Source organism: Notamacropus eugenii, chromosome 5 (assembly GCF_028372415.1).
Source record: "Notamacropus eugenii isolate mMacEug1 chromosome 5, mMacEug1.pri_v2, whole genome shotgun sequence".
Classification (NCBI taxonomy): Eukaryota; Metazoa; Chordata; class Mammalia; order Diprotodontia; family Macropodidae; genus Notamacropus; species Notamacropus eugenii.
In genome coordinates, this window is record NC_092876.1 from 70,299,468 (window position 1) to 70,311,707 (window position 12,240).

The 12,240-nt window shown below is 55.1% G+C and overlaps 2 protein-coding genes across 15 annotated transcripts in view; one reads left to right on the forward strand and one right to left on the reverse strand.

Annotated features, from left to right (window-relative positions):
* Positions 1–4,147, forward strand: part of EPB41 (erythrocyte membrane protein band 4.1) — a 210,258-nt gene extending 206,111 nt beyond the window's left edge. For all 13 annotated transcript variants that reach the window (XM_072609612.1, XM_072609603.1, XM_072609615.1 and 10 more), the window contains one exon: positions 981–4,147. The gene's annotated coding sequence lies outside the window, so the exon portion shown is untranslated. The remainder of the gene's footprint in view (positions 1–980) is intronic.
* On the reverse strand, positions 3,597–8,951 carry TMEM200B (transmembrane protein 200B). Of its 2 annotated transcripts, none has more exons than XM_072609622.1 (2): positions 8,842–8,951; positions 3,597–5,916 (listed from the first exon to the last, which is right to left on the reverse strand). In XM_072609622.1, the coding sequence occupies exon 2, from the start codon at positions 5,896–5,898 to the stop codon at positions 4,975–4,977; it is 924 nt and encodes a 307-aa protein (XP_072465723.1). In that variant the 5' UTR covers positions 5,899–5,916; positions 8,842–8,951; the 3' UTR covers positions 3,597–4,974. The 2 variants fall into 2 exon arrangements, with proteins under 2 accessions (XP_072465723.1, XP_072465725.1); XM_072609624.1 differs by lacking the exon at positions 8,842–8,951 and adding an exon at positions 6,438–8,832.
* Between the last annotated feature and the right edge of the window lie 3,289 nt (positions 8,952–12,240).

Sequence of the window (12,240 nt, forward strand, 5' to 3'; positions counted from 1 at the left end):
TCAAAAGAACACTGTCTCAGGAGACTGGATTCTAGCCCTGACTGTGAAACATATTTGCTGTGTGACCTTGGGAAAGTGATGAGCTTCAGGTTAGCATCTATAAGTAAAATAATAGTTGCAAAGCCCTTTGCCAACCTTAAAATGCTAGAGAAATTTGAACTATTATCTTTATTGTCAGTAAGTGGAGATAGTAGACTGCTGATTTTATAGGATGGTTCTCTAAAAAACTATAGAAATTCAAGTTGAGAACTTTACAGAAAAGACAGAATCTATTAAATGCTACCTTTTAGCTCTCTTTAAAGATTTGGAAATTTTCATGGACTCTCACTGAGTGCAATACAACATGGCAGCCAAAGAAACAAAGTTAATCTTGGACTCCATGATGAGGAACATAGTGCCCAGAGCAAGGAAGGTGGTTGTCTTCTTCCAGTTTGTCCTGGTCACACCACATCTGGGGAACTATGTTTAATTCTGGGTCCTACATATTAGGAAGAACGTGAACAATTTGGAGAGTATCCAGGAGAGGGTAATCATGCAAGGATCAGCTGAAGTGACTGGGGGGTCTGTTCAAGAATTGCAAAGGCTGTCACATGGAAGGGGGAGGCAAGGCTTGATTTGCTGGCTCCAGGGCAGAGCCAGAAGCAATCCACTGATGCTGCAGAAAGGCAGATTTAGGTTTAATGTAAGGAAGAACTTCTCCCAGGTAAGATGCCTGAGTTACAGGATAGATAAATAAATATAAAGATGTAATATTTTTCATGTCCAAGTTCATAGAACACTTGGGAATCCATGGATGCCAGATTAAGAACCCTTAGACTGAATGACCTCTGAGTTCTGAGAGTCTGTGATTTTTATCTCCAGAATCTGCCTCTTGTTGCCTCGTGTGCTTGAAGTCAAAACCCAGCCTAAGGACAGGAGCCAGAAGCTAAGTTGGTTTTCTCTCTATTTTCTCTTACATCCGCCTTTCTTTTTTCCTCCAGGAATCTCACCCCACTCCTTTTCCCGTCGTGGAGAAAACTTAACAGAATGATAAGGAAAGTTTCTTCTGCGTTCAGGCTTTGGACTTTCAAGATTTTTCTAAAATCACTGAAAATTCATCTTCCTTTGCATTTGGAATTAATGATATGGGATTCTTCTAGATGCCACTGAGCCTTTGCCATAGCTTTTTCTAGATTGTGATGTCAGAAACTGCCCAGCTTTTTACTCTATGGACTGTTTTTTAGCTAAGTGGTGGTGATTTTTTTCAGAGTGGCTTGCACTCCTCACTTTTTCATACCTGTTTCTGACCCCAGGCACTGACCATTCCATGGGCTTTGCCACCTTGCAAGAACCTCATCCACTGTGCTGGAAGAGAAAAAGCCAGGTTATTGGTCTCTGTTCTTTATTATATCCTCTTGGTGACAGATATGGCTACAAAAATCAACTCTTCCTCTTCTGGAGCCAAGGAGTTCACTTCATCTGCCTGATTGAAGCTGGGGGTAGTAGAGGCCTCTCCCCAGGGCCTCATTGGAAGGGTGCTCGTCTGTGAATCGCGGGCAGAGAGCCAAACGCACACCATAATGGGCAGAGACCTCGGCTGTGAATGTAGTGTTTTTCTCTCTAACACTCTTTTTTTCAAAAAGCTATTTCAGTAGCAAAGAAACTGGAACTTCAAATATATGATACTGTGAATTCTCAAGCACATTCATGGAACTGTCACCCACCTCCTTAACCTTTTGGCCCCTTCAGAAACAGCCTCCCCCCCCCCCCCAAAAAAAAACCCAACAGATCAAATTTTATGGACAGTAGTCTCAAGGCAATAGCTGCTGACTGCCCAAATGGACTGTGCAGCATCCACCCAGCAAGTGTCATTAGCAGAAGCATCAAAAAGTCCTTTTCCTACCTAATGGCTTCAGGAGAGACTAAGGGGAGGCCTGATGAGGTGTGAGAGGAAATCTCTGTTTCTGACCATGCGCTGCTCCCATGTAGGACAGTGGTGAGATTGGCCTTGAACTGTCAGATTCTGCCAAGAAACATTCCCATGGTGGCTTCCTTCATCGGTGATTATCGGAGCAGCCAAACCTGGCTGCTTCTCTTCTCCCCACTAGGGCCTGTCAGTAGGGGTTGCCCCCTCAGCCAAGGCCCTTGTGGGCCTAGGACTTTTGTCTCCTTTCCCAGGGTTGTAGCATGACCTGGGAATCAGAGCATGTCTTCCTTGCATAAGGCTTGACTATTTTCTACTTGAGTTTGAGGCTTTCTGGATTTGGTTTTGAAGTGTTAGAACTAATGTCCTCAGGATTCATGATTGCAGTGTTCCCCTGTGCCCACCCCTGAGGCATCTGCTTAATCTAGCCCTGGGCTGTGGCAGAGAGCTGAGGATTTTCTCTCATGGTGACTGGTCCTCCCACTGGCCTGCCTCTTTAGTCCCAAACACATCTTGCTGAGCCCTAACTCGGAAGGAGCAAGGGCTTCCTAGAATGAGAACCAGGTGAGCTGCAAGGAGGAGGCAAGAAAGTCAACAGTTTGTCCAAGCTACTGACTGGTACCGTACAGCTCGTTCATGTCAGCCACCTCCTCTCAGGCTGCCATTCTGTGGCTTCCCTGCCTGAGAACTTGTCAACCAGGAGTGATGCGACTGCAGGCCACGAATACTTTGAAATTGATCCCAGCTGGGGACAAAGAGTGGGCCTCAGTGAGCACTGGGCTAAAGTGGTGTCCCTTTGAAAAGGCAGAATCCCCTTCCCCCAACCTGGTGCTTTAGTCACAAAGACCAACCCAGAATGGAGCCAATCAATGTGCCACAGTATATCACAGCAAATCCCAAAATTTCCTGGAGGAAGTTGATCACTCACCAGGAGGGGGGGTGGGGGATGGGCGGGTAAGGCCTGGACAAGCAAGCATGTGTCCTTTGTCACATAGGCAACCAGGCCAGAGGGAGTGGAAGGCTAAGCGTCTGTTTCCATGCAGGAGAGGCCCCAGTGTCATCTTTAAATATGAAAGACAGAGCAAAGAGCTGAGAACACTGTCAAACATCCCAGTAGGGCCCAGAAAGTTTGGTGTGAGGCTACTCTTTTTGGCCAGAATGAGGATTGAGGTTTACCGAACAGCTGTCCACAACAGTCTTATGACTTCAAGCATGAACATGGGAGAGCTGAGTCCTCATCCCAACTTCATACATCCTTGCAGTTGAGACCGTCAACGACTCAAGAAAACCAAGCCCCAGAGAAGTTAAACGGCTCATCCGCTGTCACACAGCTAGCGGTGGACCTGTGGCTCTTTTTACTCCATCACCTGGCTCACAAGTGGCTCACTCACTAGCTGTGTGGCCTGTTTCCTTCTTCAGGCAGAGTGGGGTGATCTGACCTGCAGAATTCCGTGCCCCACACAACCTCCCTCTTCTCTCCTCCCGTTGACCTTAACCTGGCAGTAGATGTTGAGACTATTTGGATTTTTCCCTGCCAATTGTATGCAAAGGAGATGGTAGGCTGACCTGCCAGGGCACCAAGGGCAGGGGAAATATGTTAGGCAAGACCAGAACTCCCAAGAGGCTCAGCGCTACTTCCAGATTTAGGGACTTGGCAGGAACTTGACCAAAGTGACTCAGACACACCACAGACAACTTTCTCTACAGTTTTATTCTCTTCCACCCCAAGATGAGGCTGCAGGGATGGCTCTCTCACAGCTCCATCTCATCCCTAGCTGCAGGCTATCCAGAGCTTCTGTTTACAGCATCTCAGGCCCACTCAGTATCCAGGATAGTGGGGCAGGGGGAGGGCAGGATAGGAGAGACTTGGGGAGCCCAGGCTCCCCACCCCAGCAGTGACTGGTTTTCTCACTCCAGACCCTATTCCACCAATTTGGTCCCCAGTCTAGATTTCTTTTTACAAATCAGTTTATCTTAGTTGCAAAGGAAAAAATGAAGGTTTGTAAATTTTAAAAAATCCCTCACAATTATGTATTGTATTGAATAGTTGTTTACATTTCTTGATGAACTAGGAGCTATGGCAGCAGAATCAAACTGGGAAACTCCTTCGATTAAATTAGGTGGTGATCAGATCTGCTGTTTGGGACTTTGGTAGTGAGAGGCTGGGTAGCTTGTGATAGTGTTTAGAGATACTGGCTCGGTCTTGCTGCTTGTATTACTTTTTCAATAAATTTCAAACAAAGACTTGGTCTGCTTATTTCCTATAACATCCCTGACAAAAACGAATCATGGGAATGGGACCCAAGTCTGGCCCTTGTTCTGGGTCCTGGTGCCTACCCTGCCAAGAAAACAGCCTCCCAGTGAGTCGTAAAGGATTTCTGAGAATTGGCCACTATCCCAGGCCAACTGGAACTAGGCCCCTGTGGAATCGGGGCGGGGGTGGGGGGAGGACTGGGGCCTGTGACGATATTGCAGTCCTGGAGCTCAGAGGAATAAACTGGAGGTGAGATGGGGTGGAATGGGTAACCACTGGAAGAGACTTAGGGTCTGCATCCTGGGCCCATTTCCCCAAAGCACATCAGTCTTCCGCAAAGATAGAGGCAGGAGGAACCCCAACTCGACTTAGAGACTCCTAGGTCCCAGCAATAACCACTGAACAGCAGTGCATTTCATCCATTCTCCCCGTCCTCCCACCCTTGTTCAAATGTCAACTCAGGGCTCTGGCTTGGCTTGGGAAGGCAGCTTTGCAGATCAGAAGTCGGTGGAGGGCTGGGGCCAAGAGGATGGACTTGTCAAATCCAGGCCCCTTCCCCAAATTCATCCTCCAGATAGTGCCACAGGCCTGGGGCAGGAGCAGCTGGTCTGGCTTCTGGCTCTCTCCTCTCCAACTAGTCAGATCCAGGAGAGACTGGGGCGAGAACAACGATCGATGGAAACCTTGGGACGAGCTCAAGGTCTAGATGCCAACTCCGGTGTCTGGAAGATGCTCTTCGGTGGCATCCGGACGCCTCTGCCCTACGCCCACCGTGTTGTGCACACGCTGCAGTCTTTAAGTATGCCCCTGAAGCTTTTCAGACCCGGGCCCCCAAGTCCCCACCGCCGTCCAGTTTGGTATAACCGCCCAGGCTGAGCAGGTCCAGGCGGGGCCAGCTGCGGTGTGCGCGATCGTGGCCGGGCGGGGTGCCCAGCAGCACCCCTCCTCGGCCCAAGTCCAGGGATTTGGAGTGCCCTGCCAGAACCTGCGGCTGCACGGCGATGACCACATGTCCCAGCCTGCCCCGAGGGCTCCAGGGTGGGGAGGGCTCCCCTCGCGGCCCTGGGGCTCTCAGCGACCACCTGGTGAGCGGCGGGGCGGGCAGGGCCGGGCGGAGGCTCGGGGGCTCCGAACGCAGGCTCCGTACGGACGGGACGGGGGAAGCACCCCGACGGGGCGAGAAGTCCCTTCTCTCGGGCTGCCAGGGCCCCCCAGGCGGCAAGGCAGTCCTGGAGCCGCCGTCCCAGGCGGGGCTGTCGGGGGGACGCAGCGCCTGTGCCCGCAGGGCGCCCTGGCGGAGCCGTCGGGTCTCCAAGTCGCGATTTTCGTAGAGCAGCGTGTTGGCGCAGATGAAGATGAAAAGGCCCACGCCCATGACCACAGGTCCCAGGAGCCTCAGCTTCTCCGAAGGGCCGGGGAGGCGGCCTGACCGTCGCATCTCCGCCGGCGCCGAGGTGTTGGCGGCCCGGGCCCCCGGCGTCCCCACGCGGTGGGGCCAGTAGCCCGCCACGGCCACGGCCATCCCCACCAGCACCACGAGCGCCCCCAGCGCCGCGAAGGCCCCCGACGGCGAGCGCAGCCGCAGCCGAGCCCGGAGCCCCAGCAGCTCGGGCTGGGAGCAGCGGCGGCGGCCCAGGCGGCGGCGGCCCAGGCGGCGGAGGGCTCGGGCCGGGGCCGAGGGCACACCGGGGGGCTCTGGGCTCTGGGCCTCCCCGCGGGCTCCGGGGCTCCCCGCCGTCATCGTCCCGTAGTCAGGGCTCTGCGGAGGGAGAAGGAATATCAGCCGACGGGGCCCGCGGCCCGGCGCCTCAGTCTCTCCGGGAGGGGCCCCGGCAGGGTGGGGTGCTGCTCTCGGGGCCCGCTTGGAGATCCCTTCCTGGCGCCCCCGGATTCTCCGGGGCTGCAGGCGGGGACCCGCCCCCGCTCGGGTTTTCCGCAGCGAAGCTCCGAGCCAGGGAGACGCGGCGGGAGCCAGAGTTGGCCGGGCCGGCGGAGAGGCTGAGGGCTGTGGGGCCGCAACACGTTCTCCGCCCCATCCGGAGGCTCCCCGGGGCCAGGGCCGCCCCCTCCCCACCCCGCACCCCCCCGATTCCTGGCCGGGCTGCGCTGGGGCAGGGGCCCGAGGTGGCCGCAGCGGCAGCAGATTCTCTACGGGTGAGTACGGCCCCGCCTCCCCTACCCCCCTACTCCCCCCCCCACCTCCAGCGCACGTGGCTCCTGGGACCCGCAGGAGGGAGAACTTTGGGGGGCGCCCCACTCCACCCCCTGCCCGCTCCTCACCTAGCCCGGCAAACCTCGTTGGCCAGGGCAAGGGCCCCGCATATCTCCGTTGCGAGCGGGGTGGGGTGAAAAGGGGGGGGGAGACCGGTGTATATTTGGGAGAACCAGTCACTACGATCTCCCCCACCCCCAGCCTCCTTCCAAACCAATCCTCAGTCAGGACTAAAGCTGGATGGAGTAGGAGACATCCAGGTTAGACTTTACACAGCTCTAACTCAGGTACTTAGAGGGAGAAGCTGAAGTCTGACGAGGAGAAATCTACAAATGCAGGGGTCTGTAAGGTAGGATCCCCCACCCCCCACCGAGGAGGCAGGGAGAGAGTTCGGATGAGCCGAGGAAGCCCTGCTGGTCCCTGGGCTGGAGCTTGGCTTTGAAAACAACCATTTCTGTGTGTGAGTGAATGTGAGTACTACGGAAAGACTGCAGGGGAAGGAACGGAGAACTGAGACTGAGTGCCGAAGCCTGGGGAGGGGGGAGAGCTGCTGAGGGGACCTCAGTGCCAGCCCAGCCTAGCTCCTCCCTGGGAGGCCTTTTCTTCCCCTTCTCCCCCTCCCCCTCCCCGGGACACTTCCCCACATTGCAGTGTTTCCAATTCAGGCTCCTTCACGATGAATCATCCCCCCTCTTCCTGCCTCCCTGGCCTCCTTTTCTCCACTCTTCATCACCCCCACCGCCAGCAGCCCTCAGGCTTCAGGGTTGGCCCTCCTGCCCTATTCCTCTCCCCCTCATCCCCCTCATCCCGCTATCATGGACTACCCCGATCCTGCCACTGACAGCTGTCGTCTCCCGTAGAGTCAGCTAGGGAGCAAGCACAGTGGTGGGGTGGGAGTAGGGCAGGGAATAGCCCCAGTCCTGTCCTCCTGGGTCCTGCTGCATTGGACCCAGGAAGGAGTGTGAGGAGGGAACTGGAGGACTCTAGAAGAAGCAGGGGGAACCTGGGTTTTGTGCTCCCCACCACCACCACCTAAGAGCTTTCATCTTTCTAGGCTGAAAGGGCTAATGTCTCTTCCACAGTGCAGTGGGCTGGGTGTCCAAAAGGACATCCTTATTTATGCAAACCTCCTTTCTTAAATCCCTGGTAAGTGGCAGCACGTTAGTGCCTCTTGAAGATTAGCTCCTAACTTGGGGTTGGAAACAGTCACTTCACAAACACACACACACACACACACACACACACACACACACACACACACACACACACACACACACACACACACACCTAAAGAGATGTCCTCTCCTGGCTACCCTCCCCACCCCCACCCCCAGACCACTTAAGGTGGAGAAACCTAACATCATCCGTAAGGAGCCTTGGTTTCTGCAGCCGCCTTTGGTGCTAGAGGAGGAAACTGAGACCTGGAAAAATGAAGGCAAAGCTGTCCAGAGCTATCTTCACCAAACTACCTTACTAATGACCTTCATCAAGGATGCCATCTGTCTCTAGGGGTCTTCGGGTGGACAGAGACCTGGCTAGACCTCTTCTGATAAACTTCAGGCCTTCTCCCCTATAGGTTCCTTCCTTATAATATGGAAAAAACCTCCTTCTACTCTCTCTCTCTCTCTCTCTCTCTCTCTCTCTCTCTCTCTCTCTCTCTCTCTCTCTCTCTCTCTCTCTCTCTCTCTCTCCCCCTCTCCCCCCCTCCCTCTCCCTCCCTAGCCCCAGAAATGGGAGGTCTTAGGAGGCTCATGGCTAGAGAGGCCGACTTATACATGCGCCCCCCCCCCCCCCAAGCCCAGAGGCTCGGACAGGCAGAAACCAGCGCCCACCCCTCCAAGCTGAGTCCGTCCAGACCCGGGGCCCCAGCAAAGTCAAGGCAGACAGTGAGAAACGCTGAGAGGTGAAAGTGAGCGACAGTGTAAGGGATAGTGCCCTCCTCTTCCATCTCCCCGTTGTTGGAGCGGGGAAGGGGGGCGGGGGCAGAGGCCGTAGGGTTGGCGAGGTGTCCTCCTCCGCCCACAGTCCGAGCCCTCCCTCCTGCTCAGCCGACGTGGGCGGGACCCGAGTTTGCCCCAAATCAGCCCGGGATAATAAATAGCATGTGGGTCCAAGAGTCCGGGACACTCGGAAAAGTTGGCAGAGACACCCTGGGGGGAGCGGGGGGCACGGGAACCCAGGCGGGGTCGTGGGCTCCTCCGGGCGCTGGATGGGGGAGGGGGGATGGCCGGGACCAGTCTGGGATTGGCCGGAGTCGAGAAAGGGGCAAAGTTTGACAAAGGGCCCAGGAAGTTTGGGAAGTGCAGAGGCTGCAGGGGTGGCGGCCGCTCCCTGGGCCTCGGCATCTGGGTGGTTTCCGGACCATGCGGGGGGCGCTGCCCTCTGAGAGTGGGATGGGGGACACGTAAAGGGGGCCTTTGGGTAGCCTGCCCCCGCCCGCGGCCGCCCTCACCCCATTCCCGCCGGCCTCACCTGGTCAGGCGGGCTCCTCCCGTTCGGGCCCGGCTGTCCTGTTCCCCTCCCGCGGCGGCTCCATCCCCGACTCGCGGGCCTCTCAGAACCGCTTCCCCTGCCACCCCCTGCGGGCCGTGGGCTCCGCCTCCCGTCTGCCCCGTCCCCCCAGCTCCGCCTCCCCATCCCCACCCCCTGTCCGGGCAAACGCCGGGACCGCCGCGGCCTCGCCCCTCCTTCTCCCCAAACCCTTAAGCTTTGCTCTCTGAGTCCTAGGAGTCTCAGTTCTACCCCCTCCCAGCTGGGGGACCACCGGATCTCGGGACACCTCAACCCAGTCCTGAGGTTGCCTGGATGTGAGGCACTGACCTGGCCGAAGGCCGCCTAATTGGCCGGGGAGGTGGAACTGCATTCAGGATTCCCCCAGCTTCCGTCCAGAAAGGGGTTGGAGTGAGGGGGGCGGCGTGTGGTGAATGTGAGATGAGGGCTGCAGGACAGCCCTAGAGGCAGTTTGGGAGAGGGATGTAAAAAGGTGGTTCTCTCTCTCCCCTTCCCATTCTCTGTTTGTTGTAAAGGTAAGAGAGGGGCTCCAGAGTGGGGACAGGTTTGTGATCCCCCATATCGGACCTCCCTACGTGTGTGTGTGTGTATGGCCCCACATCCTCGCTCCTCAGATCCTCACCTGCCAACCCCAACACACCCAGGGGTTCAGACTAAAGGCATGGATCTGCATTGGGCCGAAGGATTCAATCCTCTGGGTAACACTTTCTCCCCTCCCCCAGGCCCTCAGAAATGGGGGGGCGATGGGTGGTGCAGTGGTGAGAGGGGTGCGTGGGAAGTAGATGAGAACTATTCCTAGCGCTGCTACTGCCGCCGCCTCAGAACTGCCAAGACCTAGTGGGTCCCCAGGTCTGAAGAGAGGGTGTCCTGCAGTCCGAAAGAGGAAGTGGGCTTTGGAGCTAAAGGTTGAGATGTTGGTCCCCTTACTGGCTATCTCCTCAAATGCGCCTGGCTGAAGCGGCTATCGCTGCATTTCTTCCTAAGTGGGAACCACTCAACCCTGGCCCCATCCATCTGGCCCCAGTCAACTCACTGGAACTCAGTGAGTAACGCTGATGGTAGGAGCCTATACCCTCTGCCTCCTCCCAGGCCTCGGGTCCGAGGTTTAAAACTTGGGAAGAATTTAGGAATCATCTAGTCCAAACACTTCATTTTACAAATGAGGAAACTGAGGCCCAGAGAGATTGTGGGACATGTCCAAGGGAACACTAGCAAAAGTGGAAGAGTTGGGATTTGAACTTGGATTTTTTGACTTGCAAATAAAGCAATTGTTGCTGCATGAAGGGGCTTCAGTGACTCAAAGCCTTTTACGGAAAGAAAGTAAAGGCTAGAAAGGGAAACAGGATGGAGATGGGGCCTGCTTGCTGGTCTGATTCAATCTGGGAGGCTTCCTGGAGGAGGCAAGATATCAGGAGCCATTTGAATATCCAGAGTTTATGAGGACTGCCTCAGGCTAGCCCTGTACACTTCTACTTCAATTCAATTAAACAAAATATTTATTAAGCACATTCTTTGTGCCGTCTGGAGAACCAAAGCATTTCCGGTGAATACATTCCCCTTCTGTCTCAAGCCTCATTCTATCACGTATGACAATGGAGCTGTGCACAAAGCCTGCCGCCCCTTCCCCTTCCACACACACACACACACACACACGCACACACACACACTCTCACTCTCCTCTCTCTCTCTCTCTCTCTCTCTCTCTCTCTCTCTCTCTCTCTCTCTCTCTGATAAAAGAAAAGTGAGTTAATTCAAAAGCCCTCCTGGCCAGCTGCAGATAACACAGATTGAAATGGATTTACTTCCCTCTCCCTCACCCCAGAGTTTCTACTGGCCATGGTTCTAGTTGGTCCCCAGAGCACTTAACTGATCATGGAGGGTCAGGGGCAGAAGGAAGCTGCCAGACATCTCCCAAATGTGCCCAGCCCTATGATACAGTTATGGGGCAGACTTGTGAGGAAGGGGAAGGAAGAGACTCGGTCTCAGCTCTGATGGGAGAAACTGGGCCCATAGGAAAGTACAGAGCAAACTAGAGACAGCTGGAGGTGAGAGCTAGCCTGAGTCAGAATCAAAAGACCTGAGTTCAGGTCCCACTCTATACACACACTTTTTACTAGAATCATCTTCTCTTATGAACACAGGCATCAAACCACAGCAGGATCAGTCCCCACAGAACTGTGAAGGGAGTCCAAAAGGTTAGAAACCTTTCCCTGTCCTAGACCATGAAATGTCAAAGAGGAAAAAAGAATCCCTAAGTCTACCTAGACTAACTGCTTCTTTTAAGAGAGAGTGAAACTGGGGTGCAGAAAGGGAAAGCTGCTTATCCCAGGAAGCACAAGGAACTCGTGGCCAAGCTGGGAGCAGGACCTCTCACCTGAATAAGGATGGACAAATCCCTGTCCTTCCTCCTATCTGAGCCTCAGTTTCCCCATCTGTAAAACTAAATCTCGAATTCCTTCCCAGCTCTAAAAGATGTGCAGTGAATTGGGGGGTAGGGAGAGACAATGGGATAGGGACCAAAGACCCTTCATCCCCTTTCTCCAGTTTACTCTGTGTCTGTGGGGAATCTGGGGGAGGGGGCAGGGTTTCTCTTGTCCTGAGCTTTGACCCTCCCCCTTCCATTCCTTCACCCCCATCCTCATCTTCTCTGCAATTTTCCCTTTCCTTTCTTCCACTTCTCACTTTCTTCCCCTGTCCCGCCCCTCGGCTTACTCCCCAGCTCTGTCCCCCTCCCCCCAATCCCAGGAGGGAGGGAGGGAGGAAGGGGAGGGGGCATAGGAATGTAGAGGCAGCCCCGTCGGGCTCCCAGCCCAGTTTCCATGATGCGGGGCTGGGGGCGGGGAGAAGGGGGCGGGGGCTAGGGAAGGAGCTGAACCTTTGAGGCGGGAAGCCCCAGAGCCACCCTCTGGGGACCCGTCCAGCCCTGGCTCTGAGGGCTGGGGACAAGTCAGCCTAGGGCTTGGTTTGGAGAGGGCCACCTCGCCCCAGAGGAAGGAAGTGTCCAGAGTGTGACTGGGGTTCAGGGGAGACAAGCAGCTGAGCCACCAGAGACCAGCTCTGTGCCACTTGACCAATAGGGGTGATTTCTACTGCTTGCTTCCCATTCCTAAAGACACCTTTTAGTTTGGGGGTGTGATGGATGAAGGCAGTAGTGGAAGGGGACATTGAACAGGGAGACCTTGGCTTCTAGTCCTGCTCCCTTATGTGACCCCTGGCAAATCAATTGGCTTTTCTCAGCTGATCCTTCTCCCCCTCACTCTCAGGGAACCCCAGTACCCCAGCAGTAACTCCTGCCTCTTTTCTACAATGGTAGTAGGATGGGAGGGGACTGACTAATCCTTCATAGAGAGGTGCTCACAC